Source organism: Zeus faber (genome assembly GCF_960531495.2).
Source record: "Zeus faber genome assembly, chromosome: 2".
In the NCBI taxonomy this organism is placed as follows: Eukaryota; Metazoa; Chordata; class Actinopteri; order Zeiformes; family Zeidae; genus Zeus; species Zeus faber.
This window is the reverse complement of record NC_137189.1, coordinates 23,625,379-23,643,133: the sequence shown is the minus strand read 5'-3', so window position 1 is coordinate 23,643,133 and position 17,755 is coordinate 23,625,379. Positions and strand designations below refer to the sequence as shown.

Genomic DNA, 17,755 nt, shown 5'->3' with positions numbered 1-17,755 from the left:
AAGTACAATTGATTAAAAGAGAATTGTCTGACTGATCAACAGTTTGAATGTTATGTTATTTCATCTTGTCACTAAAACGACAAGATGAAATAATAACGAATTACAAATAAGTCGCAACAACATTTAGAGCCGACATTTGAAAAAAAAAAAAAAAAAGGTAGCAAGTCTCAACTTTACACCCAAGATACAAGGAATTGACTAAATGTCTGAATCAAAGTGAAAACTTCTTATCTCGCTGATTTCTTAATGGACTCCCATACAATATATAACTTCTTCAGCTAGTGCATTCAGTGCTCTGGATCAAGACCTTTGGCAAAACGATGCCTGCTAGAAAGACCTTTGTGTCAATTCGCGCAGTGGGTACGGCTCCGTCGACGGCGTGGAACCACTGTCCCGCCTCTTTCTCGCCCCCATTATTGAGCACGGCAGGTAGAATATCTCAATGACGTTGAGCAGCAGAGACACACCGGACACCGCCAGCATGAAGACAATGAAGATGCTTTTCTCGGTGGGTCGCGTTATAAAACACTCTACCACTCCCTTGCACGGGTAACCCTGAAAACTGATCTTGGACGGCATGAAAATGAAGCCGTAGAGATAGTACTGGCCCACGATGAAGGCCACCTCCAGCAGGATCTTGACGATCAACTGGATCATGTAGCTGGCCAGCAGGGGACCCTTGATCTTGACCTTCCCGTGCTCGTCGGAATACTTTGGCACTTTGACCAGGCCGTTCTTGCCGATTTTCTGCTCCAGCCGCATCCGCAGCTTGTTCTCCCGGCGGATGACAAGCAAAACATGGCCAAGGTAGATGAGCATCGGCAACGAGACGAAGAGGATCTGGAGGACCCAGAAGCGCCGGTGTGACAGGGGGAATGCGCGGTCGAAGCAAGCATTCCTGCAACCGGGCGAACGGGTGTTGCAGTCCATGTTACCCTGTTCGTCCCCCCACACTTTGTCTAAGCCAGCAGCCAGGATGAAGAGCCTGAAGGGGAACAAGACGCTCATCCACACCTTCCCCACCACAGTGGAGTGCGACTGCATCTTGTCCAGCAAGGAGGCCAGAAATGACCAGTCCCCCATAGTTGCGGCGTAACTGCAGTGACAGGGAGGGAGATGGGGGTTATGACGGACTGGACTAGGGTTAAGGGTCATGTTTCTTTTTTTAAGTTCAATTCAAAAGCAGAGATTCTGCTGTCTTTGTTGCATGTGCTTTTCCCTCAGATTACCTCTGTACTAAATATTGACTCTCAATTAATCGATTTTATTATTCCCAGTGGGAAATTATGAAATGGCCCAAAGCCACTTAAAATAACAATGGTGTGTATGAAATGACATAAAACACCAAAACACGGATCATTCAGGAGTCCATTGCTTAATTGGTCAACCCCATAGCACACTTATTATTTATAAATTCTGTAACTTTCCATAAAGTGCAATGGAGCATCAATGACCGGCCATTTAATTCAATGTAATAAAATAAAATAAGAATAAATAAATAAATAAATAAATAAATAATAAATAGATAGATAAATAATAATAATAATAATAATAATAATAATAATAATAATAATAATAATAATAATAATAAAGCCTACCAATCTGTGTAACAATATATTTTATGTAATATACCCATAGAACATTTGTATTTTTTTGTATGAGTTGTAGTAACACTAACTAACTATATTGTTGCCAAAGCTTGAACCCCCTTGATCATGTTGTCATTTTTATGATTAATATCATTTTATTTATCTTTAATGTAGAGGATTTCCTAAATTGTGGCACAGACCCTGAAGTTTGAATTCTGAACACCAAACTAATATATACACACACACACACACACACACACACACACACACACACACACACACACACACACACACACACACACACACACATACATATATGTATATACTGTATATACTGTGTGTATATATATATATATATATATATATATATATATATATATATATATATATATATATATTTATATATATAGTTTGGTGTTATTTTGAATTTGATAAAGATTTCCTACCTTAAGGAGAGTGTCCCTACTCCTTCTGACTCCTTGAACCAACTCCGAGTTTGTGAGATTGAGCACTTTTGCTTCCCTATTCTTCTTATAGACGAGCGCAAGTCAAGATTTCGGCATTGTTGAAATCACCCTCCCCTCCTCTCCCCTTCATCCAGTTCAATCCACCTCTTACTGACCCACACACTTACAAATCGGCATGTGGCTCCCTGCCCTAAGACTCACCTGCTGTGAACTCGCAGGGAGGCAGACATTGATGAATCATATGGATTCCTTGAGGTCAACTTGGACGTTTAATGACCTGATCGCATAAGAGAAAAGAAGAAAACAAATACGAATACTGGTTTTTGTTCTAAGATGCCAGGACAAGCAGGAGATTTACCATTTTTAAACTGGTTCTTTAAGAGACTGTGTGGGTTTCAGAAAAAAACCCATTACTGATTCAAGATTCAAAAGGTTTATTCGTCACATACATATACTGTACATACTTCATACATCTATGAAGTGAAATGTCAATGCAACGCACCTGGTGATTATGCACAATATGTTCTAGACTGAACACAATAGCTACCTAATTTCTACTTTACTAACTAACTGATTCCTAAAAGGTAATGCAGTTAGTAAATCGAATATTATAGAATAAAAAAAATTAAATTAAATAACGCAAAGGTAATACAGGATGGGGGTACAAAATAGAAATAAAGGGAATATGTTTATGGGATAGGTAATTATGTATATAGACATATGTGCATTAAAGTGGCATGTGAATAAAGTGAGGTGTGTGTGGAGATATACAGTACGGTGTTACAACAGTACGACACGGCAATACCGTAACACTGAAGAACAACGGTATTTATTTGGATGATCCTTAAGGTTCCTCTACTGGTGCTTTGATTTCACCATGGTCGTCCTGGTAAATGGTAAATTAGCCTAAATGTGGCAATTAACTGAAGACACTTTTCAGGTATTTCAGTGAATGAGTGCAAAGAAATAGTTGTTTGACGAACCTCGATCTGTGAGGTTCTTTGTGGAATCAGTTGTTCTTTCGTGGCACCACTTCAAACAAGCATTTTGGGCACCTCTGTGAAATGAGTGTGGATTGCACCTACTTAATACAAAACCAGATCGATAGGGTGTGGTCCGTGGGATCAAGTCGTAGATGTATTCTATGTATTACAGTGATTTCTTCCATAGACGATTTAACATAATATTGTTACACTAAAGTGAGGAACAACGTGTTTTTTTGGCCCTGTCCATGAATCTGTCATATATTGTCTTCAGCTGCACAAAGTAGTAACAATTTTGTGGGGAGAGGATTGTTTTTGGGGATTGGTGGATTGGTGTCCCATTTTTTAACCCGGTCTCCATTGGACACATGTAATGACCAGGCGTGCATCAACCTAGCTGGTAAAGAGAAGAAGCCATGATGGGCCAGATTGAAGGATAGATTTGGCATTTTTCCTCCCAGGCCATTGAAAATGTTGTTTCCTATTACTTAGTACCTCGCTGAACTGTACTATTGAGAAACTTACCACTGTACTGCAGCTTCTCAATGTGCTTGAATGCTGTCCAATGGCGCAAAAGCCATTAAAAAATATATGTAAAATGTACTTTTTCTAAAATGTGAAACTCACGTTTTAGTCACCCATGACTTGTTGTATTTTTTTTTAACATGTTTTAAATAACAGAATTGACATTTTATTTTTTCAAACCACATTTTCAATTGCCACAGTTCATCTTAAGCATCTGTACACCTTCCACTCTTGAAGGTTGTACGTTTGGAGGGGGGTGTGAAGTGACACAACTTCCTGTTTCTTGTCTCTTACAGTAGTACAGATGTAGCCCAAAGAGCTGATTTGTGGAAGTGCAAAAGAGTCAATAAAACCCCACAAACCCGATAAAATCCACGGTTTGCGACAATATTGTCTTATATGATGGGAACCAACATTTTAATAAGGCCTTGGTTCAAATATGGTGAACCCATCCTTTAATGTCATATCTTGGCATGGGGTATCTCATCTCAGTGTTTGACTTTCTATGGTGTGAGCCGATCCTTGCCTCGCAAATTGCTTCCCCCTTTAAAATTAACACCAACCCATGACCATACATGTTATGACTAGCGCCATGACAAGGTAAAAAGATCCGATTTGGGTGTGACTATGGCCAAATAGAGCCAAATATTTTTTTGCTTGGGAGTACGTGGTGATCATCACCTTCCCACCCTTTTTTTCAGGAAGCGAATGTGATGAAAGGACAGTTTTCCAAAAAATGAAGTGGAATAGAGAACTTATGACGTGTATGCAAAAGCGCAAGTGCGTGACTCAGCCATACCATAGAAGCTGACCAAACCCCAGTTGGCGTAGAGGTATTTAAATCTTGCTCTTGTGGACATGTCAAGTCCTCAACCACTCTCAACTGACCTGCTCTTTCGTTCATTGCAATGAATTTTTAATTTCCAAAGCACAGCTGGTGAGTACATTTATATATTTTTTTCTTTTCAATTAAAAAAAAAAAAGGAAAACAAACAAAAGAATATTTATGGGGTTGTTGTTTTTTTTTCTTTTTACCCCGGTAGAGCAAATAGAGCAGACATGTATGACGATCATTAGGTAATTAATGTTTCATTACAAAATAAATTGCAGCACCTCTTTGCTGTCGCTCCCACATGTTTTGGTTTTGTCTTGGATAAGCAAATCAATCTATGTAAAAATGTAGGTTTATTGTTTATTGAAAGCAGTTTTTTGCCCAGTGAAGACCTTATAAGCCATTAAAGGCAAACCAATTTCACTTCCTGTCTCACCCTTCAATTTTCCTCCAAACGGAAAATGGTAGGGGGAAATAAGTAACGGTATTTGAAATATGACATTGAGTGGGCATTCCGTCTAGGATCATCCTTTTCATTTTTTGCTCAATACCGTTTTAATAATGGCTTAAATTTTGGAATTTTTGTCGTTAAAACAATTTATTTGTGGCATTTATTACAGGAGGGAGTGCATTAGAACCATTAAAACAATGCAAAAAAAATAAGTAAACGTCAGGTCAGCAAAAACCTTATTGTCGCTCTCTTGTCTTCGTTTCCTTTATTCTACATGTCTCGGGATTAATAACATTTTATGTCTTGTGTTATTTTACTGCTGCAGTGACGTAAATTCAGCCATGGGCGACTGGTCCTACTTCTCTAGCCTGCTGGACAAAGTCCAGTCCCACTCCACGGTGGTCGGCAAGATCTGGATGAGCGTACTCTTCCTCTTCAGGATCCTCGTCCTGGGCGTGGCCGCGGATGACGTCTGGGGGGACGAGCACTCAGACTTCTTCTGCAACAACCAGGAGCCGGGGTGCCAGCATGCCTGCTACAACTGGATGTTCCCCATCTCCTACATCCGCTACTGGGTCCTCCAAATCATCTTGGTCTCGACGCCGACCCTGGTGTACCTCTGCCATGCTGTGCACATCATCCACAGGGAGAAGAGGATGCGCGAGGAGCTAAAGAGTCAGACGAAGGACGGCAAAATCCTGAAGCAGCCCAAGTACACAGATGACCGGGGGAAGATTAAGATCAAAGGTGTGCTCCTGCGCAGCTACATCACCCAGCTGATCTTTAAAATAATCCTTGAGGTGGGCTTCATGGTGGGCCAGTTCTTCTTGTTCAACACCGTCTTCATGGTCCCTTACTTCCACTGCAAACAGAGCCCGCCGTGTGCCATCACGAGCGGCGCAGAATGCTTCATCTCCCGTCCGACGGAGAAGAGCGTCTTCATCGTGTTCATGCTGGTGGTGGCCGGCGTGTCGGTGCTCCTCAACGTCGTGGAGATCATCTACCTCCTCTGCACAAGAAGGAGAGAGGCAAAGAAAGAGCGAGCCGCCCATTGTTCGTATCCCAACCTCCCACATGGGTACCTGTCCGCTGTGTCGAGCCCGATGTGGTCAGCCGACCTGACCAACCGCCACGGAGGATTCCCCCCACCGCCGTTCCCCTCATCGGCTCCAGTGGACATCTCCAATGACGAGGAGTGCATCGACCTCGTTGATAAAGAGAAGAAGCCATGATGGGACAGATTAACGGATTGTTTTTTTAAACCCAGGCCTACGCTTTGCTACTGAGAAACTTACCACTGTGCTTGAATGCAGTCCAATGGGGCGGTCTTTCGAGGCTTAAAAAAAATTAAGTGAAATCACATTTTTCTAAAACGTTTTACCGTAAAAGAAAATGGTCGTATAATGTGCATTTTTACAAGTTTTTTAGTCTTTTTGTTGTATTTCTGCAAATCAGCTCTTGCGGCTCCATCTGAACGGAAGAGACCGGGAGCAAAACGTTTCCTGTTGTAGACAACATTACGTTTTGGATGGACTGTTGCAATTGCAAAAAGTAGTTATAATTAAAAAGTGATATTTATGTTATTCAAAACATGTCAAAAAGACGTTTACATTACAGGTACTCCACACTTAACGACTGAGTTCGGTTCCTGGGACCGGTTCGTTAAGTGAATTGGTCGATAAGTGAAGACCCGTGTTATCTCACGGTAAGGGGGCGTGGCCATTGTGAACGCTGGTGTAGTGAATACTGACAGACTGTGGGAATGAGACTGAGAACGGTGATGAGATGAGATGTATACAGTGAATATAGTATATATTGTGTATATAGTGTATATATTATATACAGTATATATAGTGTATATAGTATATATATTATATATAGGGTGATGCGCGATGAGATGCTTGACGCTGAGACGCCGCGCACGCAGCGGTATTGTACACAGCGCACAATACAGACTGGTCAGAGAGCTGGTCGTAAGTCCGAACGGTCGTTAAACAGGTAGGTGGTTTAAGTGAGGACTACCTGTATCGCGTGACTGTAATGTAAGTTCCCTGTTTTTCGATGAGAGATTTGAATCAAAACCATTGTTCTGTGTGTTGGTGTGACATTTGAGCCCGGTTGCAACAACTGATTTGGCCGGCAGCAGTCCAAAGATTTGTCGTTGCATTTGTTTATAGCTCATAAATTGCGTGAAGAGAATAAGAGCTCAATTTAAAAAGAAGAGTATTATTCCTTTTGCGTTGCTTGTAATCTGACACTAAATATAGTTTTCTACCTATAAGACTGCAGACTAGGGTGATGGTACAAATATTCCTGGTGACATTTTCTGTTCACGATGTACACGATTAATGCAGACAATATATGTCAGTATTCATTCAAATGTTTGAAAAACACTTTTTAAATAAAATATCTGATATAAGTACTTTTGGTCGTTTAGTTATTTATTTATTATTCTATATATGTGTGCGTGTGCGTGTGTGTGTGTGTGTGTGTTTGTGCGTATGTGTGCGTGTGTGCGCATGTGTGCGAGTGTGCGTGTTTGTGTGTGCGTGCGCGCGTGCGTGCGTGTGTTTGTGTGTGTGCGTGCGTATGTGCGTGTGCGCGCGTGTGCGTATGTGCGCGTGCGTGTGCGTGCGCGCGCGTTTGTTTGTTTGACCTAAAAATCACGTGTGGGAGGGATTACGGAAGTGACGTTGTGCCAGCCGATCCTAAACGGAAGTGGCAGCAAATCGTAAACAGACGTCACCGTCCATCTTTTGTGACTCAGGACGAGGACTTGTCGCCTACAGATATCAATTAAACACAGTACAGTCATGGGGGCCGTTCTTGGGTTGTGCTCCGTGGCAAGTTGGGTGAGTAAAGGCGTTCAAAAAAAGAATTAGAATCAAAGAAAACGAGGTAGCTGTTGGCCGGCGCGCCGCCCTGCGTCACGGCGGGCCGGGGTGGTTCCCGGTGTGCGCAGTGTTTTCACGTCGCTCGCCGGTGGAGCCGCGAACGCTCCCACGCGACCTGCTCCGTTAACCTGGAGTAAACAAAGAACGCATGTGTCACGAAGCGATAAACGTATTCCATCGCAGTGCGTCTCGCAACGGACAACAGAAAGCGTACGCGTGTGGTTGTTATGCGAGGCGGCTTGTGTGGGCTGGCGTGTATCGTTGTGGTCCCGAGCGCCTCCGATCCGGAGAAATATCCGTGTAATGTCGATATGACGAGATGTTAGAATTTCGACTATCGTAATGTCGCCACATATGTGGCGATGGTGCGTGTCAAACATTTGTGTGTAAATATCTTGATCTATCTGATCGATATCGAGTTATTCGTCAAAGCTATTGTGACATTTGATTTCGTCACTGTCGTCCAGAGCGAGACCCGAAACCCGAGGTCAATTGTTAAATGATCACACACACACACACACACATATACACATTTATATATATATATATATATATATAAAGTATTATTGGAGGATTTAGTTGTTAGGCAGCCGCATTGACTGCATGCTGTTTACGTAATGATCGGATGTTGTTTACTGGATGTTCTTTGACGTCGCTGATGGCTGGTTTATTCTTGGGAGGCATTTGGCTTCTAGTCAACTGAGCGTTCACTTAAAGTGGCTTCGGGGAAATGATGTGGCCTGGTCAGCTGCTGCTCTTTTTAGGTGTGGTGGCCGGGTGATTGCTGACCCTGTCTCGGAATGATAACTGAGCCCTTCCTCAATAGTAAAATATTAACATTACAATGGAAACGGTTTCATTTAGCTTTTTCTTTGCTTGGTCATTTAGAGCTTTTTATAAAAAGGAATTATGAGTTATTGTTTCACGTGTAGTTTCCCCCCTGATTTTGTTCTTCCAATCCTAACGTCATAACAAAAAGGTCCAGAATCGCTTTTACGACATGGATTATGCCAGGGAAACGTCCATTTGATCCAGCATGACATTGCAATGTATTATATTTGTTTTGCGAATCCTTGTAAATGGGGAAAAATAGTGCTTAAAAAGTGCCATGAAAGTCCTTGAATGTCATTTCTTAGCCAGAATGAACCCTGGTTTTCCCTTTTCGTTATTTATTTCTTAACTATAGTTTCATACTTCAACATTGTCTCTTGTCTCTTGTACTATGTCATACAATATTGATAGACTTTCTCTTATAAGAGAGGTGACTGGTTGAAACCCTGAAAAAAATGCAATACTGATGCCAACACCTTGACTTTAGCCCCTTTCCCACATGGAATCCATAACATTACTGGATAAAAAATATACAGAAAAGGCAGCAGCCAGGTAGTCATTCCCACATTGGCCTCCTTTACAGAAAAGTTCCGTATGGAGTCTGTTCCCACATTCGATGACTGTTCCGGATACATTACTTAATGCTTGCGTAAGAGGTTTCTAATATCACGTGAGACTAGGCAACAGAATCGTTTTTTAGGCCAGCGCTTAACTCCCCGTCTCCCTGCGCCGCGGACTCTTCCCTCCGCTGACTGAGAGGGGAGAGAGCCCCCCCCCCCGTCCCCGGACGCAATAATCTCAACCCTCATTTTGAACCTGTCCTACACTCTCTGCCTCTGGAGAAGGAACGTTCTCCACCCATTCGACCTCTCCCTGTCCGCTTGTTCCCTCTCTGCCTCCATGCTCCGGTGCAGCCTGCGGGCAAGCGAAGCACTTGTGCCTGATGTCCCCACACCGCACCCCTAACTCTTAAAGACACATCTAGGGGCTGAGTGCATTTTTTAGGAAAAAAAAAATACAATTCAAGAATATAAAGACCTGTCTCCGTATAGACTGGAAGTGTTACAGTTTCCCGCCTTTGCAGCAGAGCTCCGCAGTTCGGATCGGACTCGCTTTTTTCTAAATCTTTTTTTTTTTTTTTTCTTCCCGATAACAACATTTAAAAAAATATTTGTACGAAATAAGTATTCGCAAAAACCCACTACAGGTACTCCTCACTTAACGACTGTTCGGACTTACGGCCAGCTCTCCGACCAGTCGGTATTGTACGCTGCGCGGCTTCTCAGCACCAAGTGTCTCATCTTGCATCTCCCTTTCACCGTCTCAGTCTCGTTCCCACAGTCTGTCAGTATTCACTACACTAGCATTGGCAATCTCCAAGACTAAAACATCGGTAAGGTGGTGTGGTCCTCACGTATCAACCAATTTGCATAACGACCTAGTCGTAGGAATGTAACTCGGTTGTTAAGTGGGGGGTACCTGTATTTGTGCTTTATTTCGATTTGGCTCCACCCCTACTTTATGGAAATGTTACTGCTTCCATTCCCACACACTTCCATTCACAGCTGTTCCGGAATTTGCCGGAAATTATATGATTTTGAGGAATGGGGTAATTTATAGCACGACTATTACGAAATAACGACACTGGCTCCCATTCCCACATGACGCCAATAGGGGACATTGCCAGTAGATTACCGGTTTTCAGTGCAAGTGGGAAATGGGCTTTTGACATCTGTTCCAAAACAATCCTTCTTTTAGAACACTTTTCTTTTTTATTATTCCAGAAATACTGAGGTAAGAATTTACTGCTTTGAAAAAAATAAATATCTTAGTTTTGTTTTTGTTCAGCGCTGAGGAGAAATGTTCAAGACTCAAAATGTACCGATGCAGTTTGGATACTCCGTCCTAGTGGGGTGACAGAGTACATGAAACAAGTGTGAAACAATTTCCTTCACTCTGCCTCCCCTCCTTCCCTTTTACCAGATACCCTGCCTGTGTGGCAGTGCTCCTTGCCTGCTGTGTCGCTGCTGCCCCAGCGGGAACAACTCCACGGTGACTCGGCTCATTTACGCCTTCTTCATGCTGCTGGGCGTGGGCATTGCCTGTGTCATGCTAATGCCGGGAATGGAAGGACACCTCAAGAAGGTACGCCGATATCCGCCTTGCACACCGTGAGCCACTCGCACCGTCTTCACGGCTACCTCAAGAAGGCTTACATGCATTTTCCATGGATAAAAAAAATAAAATAAAAAATTAAACAACATTGCTGGAAATTCAGACTCTACACATAGCAAAGGGGTATCACGACAACCTAAAAAAAACTCATTCCCATGTTCAAAATCAACTAACCGTGCACATTTATTCCTTGTGATATGTGTAAACCCCACCCCCCATAAATTGATGTCATGGCCCTTTTTTTTGGCTGAACCGTTGCACCTTTTTAACAAGAATTTGACATTTTCCTTCTTTTAGTGTTTAAATTCAGTTATTTGTCAAAAAATGTGACGGTGTGAGTGTGGAATTCAAAGTATTGCAAAAGGGAGTGCCATAGCAAAACACAGCTAAACATTTCAACAGATACTGGGGCTGTCTTTAAATAGAATACGCTGCTGCCAAAACCTGAAAAATCAAAAGGGTCTTGTGTTATGTTAATAGGGACTATACAGTATATATAGAATTAATTAAAACTTAACAAAAAAAAATGAAATCATCCAAAACATATTGTCTTCATAGATGAATTATAACATTGAGACATTACCTGAAGGAGAATTGAATGGGTATGTATATATACAGTATAATAGAGAATAATAAGCACCATGCTGCTTCCTCAGTAGTTACTGTGATACCACTGAGACAACAAAGTGCCCCCCCCGGCCATTTTCATATCAATCATAACCAGTCCATAAAACAAATCGGTTTTGATTTGTCAAATATCAAAGTCACTTTACAAACAAGTTTGTCATTTCTCACTAATTTTTGAAGCCTACCACAAAGGTTTTGAAAGGTGTTCTTAAAAGGCTGTCATGTTCACCATGGACATAGAGGTCAGAAGATGTCTGGCCTTGGATTCAAACCACCGTGTTTTCACCCATCAGATCCCGGGGTTCTGCGAAGGCGGCGCGGGCACGTCCCTTCCCGGGGTGGAGGGCCACGTGAACTGCGACGTGCTGGTGGGCTACAAGGCGGTGTACCGCATCTGCTTCGGCATGGCCATGTTCTTCCTGCTCTTCTCTCTGCTCATGATCAAAGTCAGGAGCAGCCAGGACCCCCGAGCCACACTGCACAACGGGTAAGCCATCCACAGTGTTCCCACCAGGTGCTTGAATTTAGTTCTCAGAAATTCAAGTACTGGAATGCCTTGAAAATAGCCCCCTTTGTGCTGAAGTGCTTAAAAGGTCCTTGAAAAAGAAGTGATCATTGTTGACCTGTGATATTCCCCCTGGTTTTGTAATTCAAATCGTTACGTAATAAAATGTTTTGCTTTTACCACATAGATGATGCCAACGTAGTTATAGACTTAACATGAAAATTTGATAAATAATAGATATATATATATATAGTAGTTATACTCACAAGTAATGGACAATGAGATTAAGATTATATTTTAATTAATAAAGAGAACATTGAAAATTTACTGTATATTGGTTTTGCGTGAAGTCATTGAAACAGAAAATAATTGTGCTTAAAAAGTACTTGAATGTCCTTGAATTTCATTTTGTTATGTCAGAATGAACCCTGACTATTTCAATTTCTTAAAATTAAACCTAAAAAATAATTGCTCTAACAATGCTGATCTACAATTGATTAGGGAGTTTATTATCATTAATATGAGATATTTGATAAAATTGGCAAAGCCAAATATTCTGATACTGAATTTTCTATTCTTACTTCATATATAAGAAGTGAGAACTTGACTCAACTATTAACTGAATTATTTATTCAGATCCCTTTGTATTTCCCTTTATCAACACCTTTCTCTGCCACCAGCAGATTACAATTAAAAAATAAAATAAAAATTGGGTGTTAATGGGACACTCCCTGTACCCCCTGGGAGGCCTTTTTATTAGATCCAGACAGGGGTCCGTTCAGAACAATGAATGTTGTCTCATCGTGTGTGTGTGTGTGTGTGTGTGTGTGTGTGTGTGTGTGTGTCTGTGTGTCTGTGTCCCCTCCCTCAAGATTTTGGTTCTTTAAATTTGCCGCGGCCACTGCCATCTCCGTGGGTGCCTTTTTCATCCCAGACGGACCCTTCACTACTGGTAATTTATAAAAAAAAAAAAAAAAAAGCATCTACTCTATTTATCATTACTACATATATGATATCAGTTCCCTGCATGTCCATAAAGTTAGATTTATTCCACAACCTAATCACTTACTTTGCTGTCGGGCCCAATGTGAACTGTTCTAATAACAGTTCATAGAATCATCTAGTTCCTGCCCTGCACCAAATACAAAGTACTAACCTGCTCATACCTGCTTGAATAACAGAGATGGTTTTGTAAACATTTAGTTAAAGTTTGTCTCAAAAAGTATTCAGTTCAACTCTCTTCCTTCCCACAGTGTGGTTCTATGTGGGCATGGCTGGGGCCTTCTGCTTCATTCTGATCCAACTGGTGCTGCTCATCGACTTCGCCCACTCATGGAATGAGTCCTGGGTGGAGAAGATGGAGGAGGGGAACTCCCGGTGCTGGTACGCAGGTACGATGCGAAGAAATGTAGATATTCTTGTTTTGGATGGCAAACAAAATGGTTGAAACGTAACATAATTTATGGTTTAATGTCTAACTTGTTTAGTCTTGGATTGATTTTTAGAATTGCAAAGATATATAAGGGAGGTGGTTGCACTGTCATGGAGGCTGCCAGAAGAGAATTGTTGGTTGCTCAGTAGTAACAGAGAGGCAAGTTTTAGTCGATTTGTGTCCTATCCCGTTAGATTAACATTTACAGCACATCTGTCTAATAAAAAAAAAATAATAATGCAGATTGCCTTCAAACATTGAGTGTTCCAGTGTTGGAACTTCTTATTTTTATTTTAACCTTTTTTAATTCATGTATTTCTTTTCTTCCCCCAGCTCTGCTGTCTGCCACCATGCTGAACTACACCCTGTCCCTCATCTCGCTGGTGATGATCTATGTCTTCTACACCCACACGGACGGATGCACTGAGAACAAGGTCTTCATCAGTGTCAACATGCTCCTGTGTCTCGGAGCCTCGGTTCTGTCCGTCCTGCCCCAAATTCAGGTAAACCCTGTGCCTGTGCTTATTATTATTATTGATATTTTCAACTAGGTGCAGCAGTAAAGAAACCCTCGACGTATACGGCACGTCCAAAATCGCACCCTAGCAATTGACTATTGTGCAGCCTGCTGCAGCAGGTTAACCACGTGTCCTCCTCAGTCGTCGTTGTTGAAAAGTGTCACTCTCTGCGTCTCTGTGCGAAACCAAGGAATCCCAGCCGCGGTCTGGGTTGCTGCAGTCCTCCTTGGTGACCCTCTACACCATGTACCTCACCTGGTCCGCCATGACCAACGAGCCCGGTACGTCCCCGCAAGACCCCCGCTGCGCTGATGTGTCGATGCCACCTGATGTCAAGTTGTAAAGAGCGTGCTCGTGTCCCTGTGTGTGCTTCCGCAGACCGTAAATGCAACCCGAGCCTTCTTGGTATCATCGGCCTGAATAGCACCACGCCCGCCGGCCAGGACCATGTGGTCCAGTGGTGGGATGCGCAGGGAATCGTGGGATTGGTCCTCTTCCTGATGTGTGTCCTGTACTCCAGGTGAGCAAAGTGCCTCGTTTGGTGGCTAAATATGGGAGTGCTGCCGTTGTGGCCATTCTTTATCCTTAAAATCTAGCGGCGATCCAATGTTCCAACATTTCGGCTTAACTGAGCCTAAATGAACCACGGACCAGAACAGGTCAGAACTTTCCGTCCCATTATAAAAGCTGCGGGCGTGAAGCTCTCATTATCTGCTACTGTGCTTATTTCACTTATTCACCCCCCCCCCCTCCCCTAGCATCCGCAACTCTTCCAACACTCAAGTGAACAAGCTGACGCTGACCAGTGACGAGTCGGCCCTGATCGAGGACGGAGCCGGTCCAGAGAGCGTGGAGGACCGGGGCGACGGCATGAACCGGGCCGTGGACAACGAGAAGGACGGCGTCACCTACTCCTATTCCTTCTTCCACTTCATGCTGTTCCTGGCCTCTCTCTACATCATGATGACCCTCACCAACTGGTACAGGTGGGTTCTGTGTGTCCGTTCAGAACAATGAACAGATAAGACAGATAAGGCCTTCTGCTCAAATCTTACATGGCCTAAACAACACCATGGCAACCAGTGATAATCAAAGCCCATTCCAACCGATGCTACGAGCTAGCATCAGTAATGGGGAGTGGAACTAAAAGTAGTGACCAATCAAATTAAAGTTATTAAGATTTTTCTATCGAGAGAGGGATATCTGACTCGGCTGCCATCAAACGGCTTCATTTAAAAAGGGGCGTTTGTTTTTCAACTTGAATTTGGGGATATAGAATAAAAGAATATAGACAGGATATAGAATAAAATGCATTTACTTACAGTATTCATATACATTCAGTATACATATTAGTGATTAGTTTGACTCTTGAGAGATTCAACTCTTTATGAGTCTTTCAGTAAAAGGATTAGTTAAATAGTCAATTTTTGTCCGATTGGCTTGGTGTCATCTCGGGCGAGTGAGAGACAGAGGAGTCGTCTCTGAATGGAATTGACACAGGTTGATGCTGATGCTGATGCACATGTGTGAGTCGTGACTCACGGATCTCGTTCGAGAATGGGTTTGGGTGTCTGCTTGGGCTGCGGGCGTGACTCACGACAGGCGGCTCTCAGGTCTTTTCAGTGGAGAGTCGAAATCTCAGTTCAGCCCGTGTGACCGGCTGCAATCACACAGTCGCGGAGGAAAGACTCGTTTAAAAGATTTGTTCGCTACGGACGAATCGTTTGCGAGTCGTGCATCACTACTACACGCTGTATAATGTGTGTGTGTGTGTATGTAAGGGCTGCACTATATTGGAAAAAACTTTAATTGCAATATTTTTTTTTGTTCTGTGATATATATCACGATATGAAAAAAATTCAGGAATTTTCCCCAGAGGACTCATAGAGCTCTATTTGGAAATAATGCTTTTAGAAAGATTGGGGTGATTTTGTATGGGGCATAGCAAATAAAAATAATATATTTTTTCTTGGCACATTTAGGCTGTAATCAGTAAACTGTCAACTGTGACAGGAAGATTTTATTTTTCCCTTCATGTAAAAAGAAATAAATATTACTCCTTCTTATAAGGAATGATCAACAAAAACAATTACATACCAAAGCTATTCAAATAACTCATGTGTTGTGAACCGTCCTTCCACATCAGCCGACCCTACTTGTCTCAAATGGGTCTGATTTAAACAAAAAACAAAGAATGTAAGAACGCCCTCATTACCTTCTACGTTTTGTTTCCGTTTCCCCCGCCGCAGCCCGGACTCCGACTACACCACCATGACCAGCAGGTGGCCCTCGGTGTGGGTGAAGATCTCCTCCAGCTGGATCTGCATCGCCCTCTACGTCTGGACCCTGGTGGCTCCGCTGGTCCTGGTCAACAGAGACTTTGACTGAAACGCCTCGTCACCCATTTCACCGTTTTCTATTCTTTCTCCCCCAAACACATAGCGAAAAAGTCAAACAAACAAACAAACAAAAAAAAACGACGGTCAGTTAGTTTGTGTTTATTAGAGGGCGTCGCCGGGAGTGAAATTATTGCGACTTTACAGAGTTTCTACCCGAACGATATCGGGTATATAATAGACAATAATTTGCTGTTTTTGAACTCTGAAAATATGCGATTATCCCAAACTGAAATAAGTGAATTTGCTGCGGGTTAAATGAATAAATGAATAAACAAAATAATAACTGCGTTAAATGGACGGGGAAAAAAGTTATTGGGTGGGATTCCCCAATCGCCCTTGAAATAACGAATGATGTCGCCCCCTAGTGTCCACCAACTGTATCTCCTCTGTGCTGTCTGCTTTGGGCCTGCTGGCTGAGTGCATGCGGTGGCTTATTATGCGGCCATTATTGCAGATATTAAAAATAGGGTCCATTTAAATAAAATTCTGTTCGGGAGGAGAGCGTATTAGGCCGGCGAAGACCTCCGAAGGAATCTCCCCGAGTCCGAAGTATAGTGCAAGCTTGTGCTAAAGGACGATAGGAAGTGACTCAGGTCACCATTTTGAATCCTCCGCAGTTCTGTTTTACCGGATGAAGATAGACTGTGCTGTGTGTGCATTCCTGGCAGATAGTGCAAAGCAGTATTATTTCAAGTGTTTGGTTTTCTTTTAATATGCAGAAAAAAGGGAGCTGCATGCGTTTTGATATTTATGTGGGTGTGACTCATTTGGAAGCTGGTTTAAGGGATTTACAAAATCCGCCGGTGTCATGGTTTATGTACTAATAGTAATCGACTTTTAGTATCAAAACGTGAGACTGCTTTGAATTCGTTTTGTTTTTTTTTGCTGCATTAAGACTCGCTACGCTTTGAGTTTAGTGTAAAAGCATAGTCATAGCTGTGAAATATAACGTGTAGCATTTAGAGGTTAAACTAGATCAGCTTTTGGGTTCGATATACAATAAGCATGAAGCACTTAGGATACAAAGCTCTGCATGATTTAAAACCATCCGCTGTAAATCTATTGTATCTGCGCTGCCTGTTTGTCATCATTTTAATTCATTTTCCTTTTTTTCCCCCCAACTCATGATGTATTTGTTGAGGTATTTAAGGTCAAATATTAAAAAACTGTTTTGTGTTTTTATTTTATTTAGTTTTGCGGGTTTATTCCTAACTGTAAAGTAAAGTGAAAAAGTTTTGAAGTTATGTCTGTAGTCTCGAGGCATCCGCTTATAGTACCAGTGTGAATCAGACTGATCGTACTTGTGGTTGTGTATTATGGTTTGTCTGAATTGCTTCTACCCTGACGTTATTTCTCATTTTTGAGAAGTTAGACATGCGTTGTGACTCGTGTAATAAAGTTAAATAACAAAAAAAAGGAAGGAGGCAGGGTTGGTTTTATTGACATTTGTCTTTGTTATTGATATGCAGAGGTGGGATTTCCAGGTTCATAAAGATGGAGTGAAATATCCGGATTTGCTAAAAGCAC

General features: G+C 42.2%; 3 protein-coding genes across 3 annotated transcripts; 2 read left to right on the top strand and 1 right to left on the bottom strand.

The window, feature by feature from the left end:
- Positions 1-2,072, bottom strand: LOC307247955 (gap junction Cx32.2 protein-like). The gene is made up of 2 exons (XM_080024114.1): positions 2,036-2,072; positions 1-1,096 (listed from the first exon to the last, which is right to left on the bottom strand). Exon 2 carries the CDS (start codon positions 1,081-1,083, stop codon positions 328-330), a length of 756 nt encoding a protein of 251 aa, XP_079880240.1. The 5' UTR covers positions 1,084-1,096; positions 2,036-2,072; the 3' UTR covers positions 1-327.
- A 2,352-nt stretch (positions 2,073-4,424) lies between these two features.
- On the top strand, positions 4,425-7,233 carry LOC307247954 (gap junction Cx32.2 protein-like). The gene is made up of 2 exons (XM_080024113.1): positions 4,425-4,501; positions 5,173-7,233. The coding sequence occupies exon 2, from the start codon at positions 5,189-5,191 to the stop codon at positions 6,077-6,079; it is 891 nt and encodes a 296-aa protein (XP_079880239.1). The 5' UTR covers positions 4,425-4,501; positions 5,173-5,188; the 3' UTR covers positions 6,080-7,233.
- Positions 7,234-7,556: 323 nt separating this feature from the next.
- serinc1 (serine incorporator 1) lies at positions 7,557-17,415 on the top strand. The gene is made up of 10 exons (XM_080024111.1): positions 7,557-7,699; positions 10,556-10,717; positions 11,668-11,861; positions 12,752-12,831; positions 13,133-13,270; positions 13,645-13,814; positions 14,020-14,110; positions 14,208-14,349; positions 14,588-14,815; positions 16,079-17,415. The coding sequence occupies exons 1-10, from the start codon at positions 7,661-7,663 to the stop codon at positions 16,215-16,217; spliced, it is 1,383 nt and encodes a 460-aa protein (XP_079880237.1). The 5' UTR covers positions 7,557-7,660; the 3' UTR covers positions 16,218-17,415.
- Positions 17,416-17,755: the final 340 nt, after the last annotated feature.

What these genes read in the sequence shown, in the direction of transcription:
- serinc1 (XM_080024111.1), top strand. Translation starts at nt 7,661, where the DNA reads ATGGGGGCCGTTCTTGGGTTGTGCTCCGTGGCAAGTTGG. An exon ending in AGACGGACCCTTCACTACTG is followed by an intron (nt 12,832 to 13,132) that starts GTAATTTATAAA and finishes TCCTTCCCACAG; the next exon opens with TGTGGTTCTATGTGGGCATG. An exon ending in CTCCCGGTGCTGGTACGCAG is followed by an intron (nt 13,271 to 13,644) that starts GTACGATGCGAA and finishes TTCTTCCCCCAG; the next exon opens with CTCTGCTGTCTGCCACCATG.
- LOC307247954 (XM_080024113.1), top strand. Translation starts at nt 5,189, where the DNA reads ATGGGCGACTGGTCCTACTTCTCTAGCCTGCTGGACAAAGTCCAGTCC.
- LOC307247955 (XM_080024114.1), bottom strand. Translation starts at nt 1,083, where the DNA reads ATGGGGGACTGGTCATTTCTGGCCTCCTTGCTGGACAAGATGCAGTCG.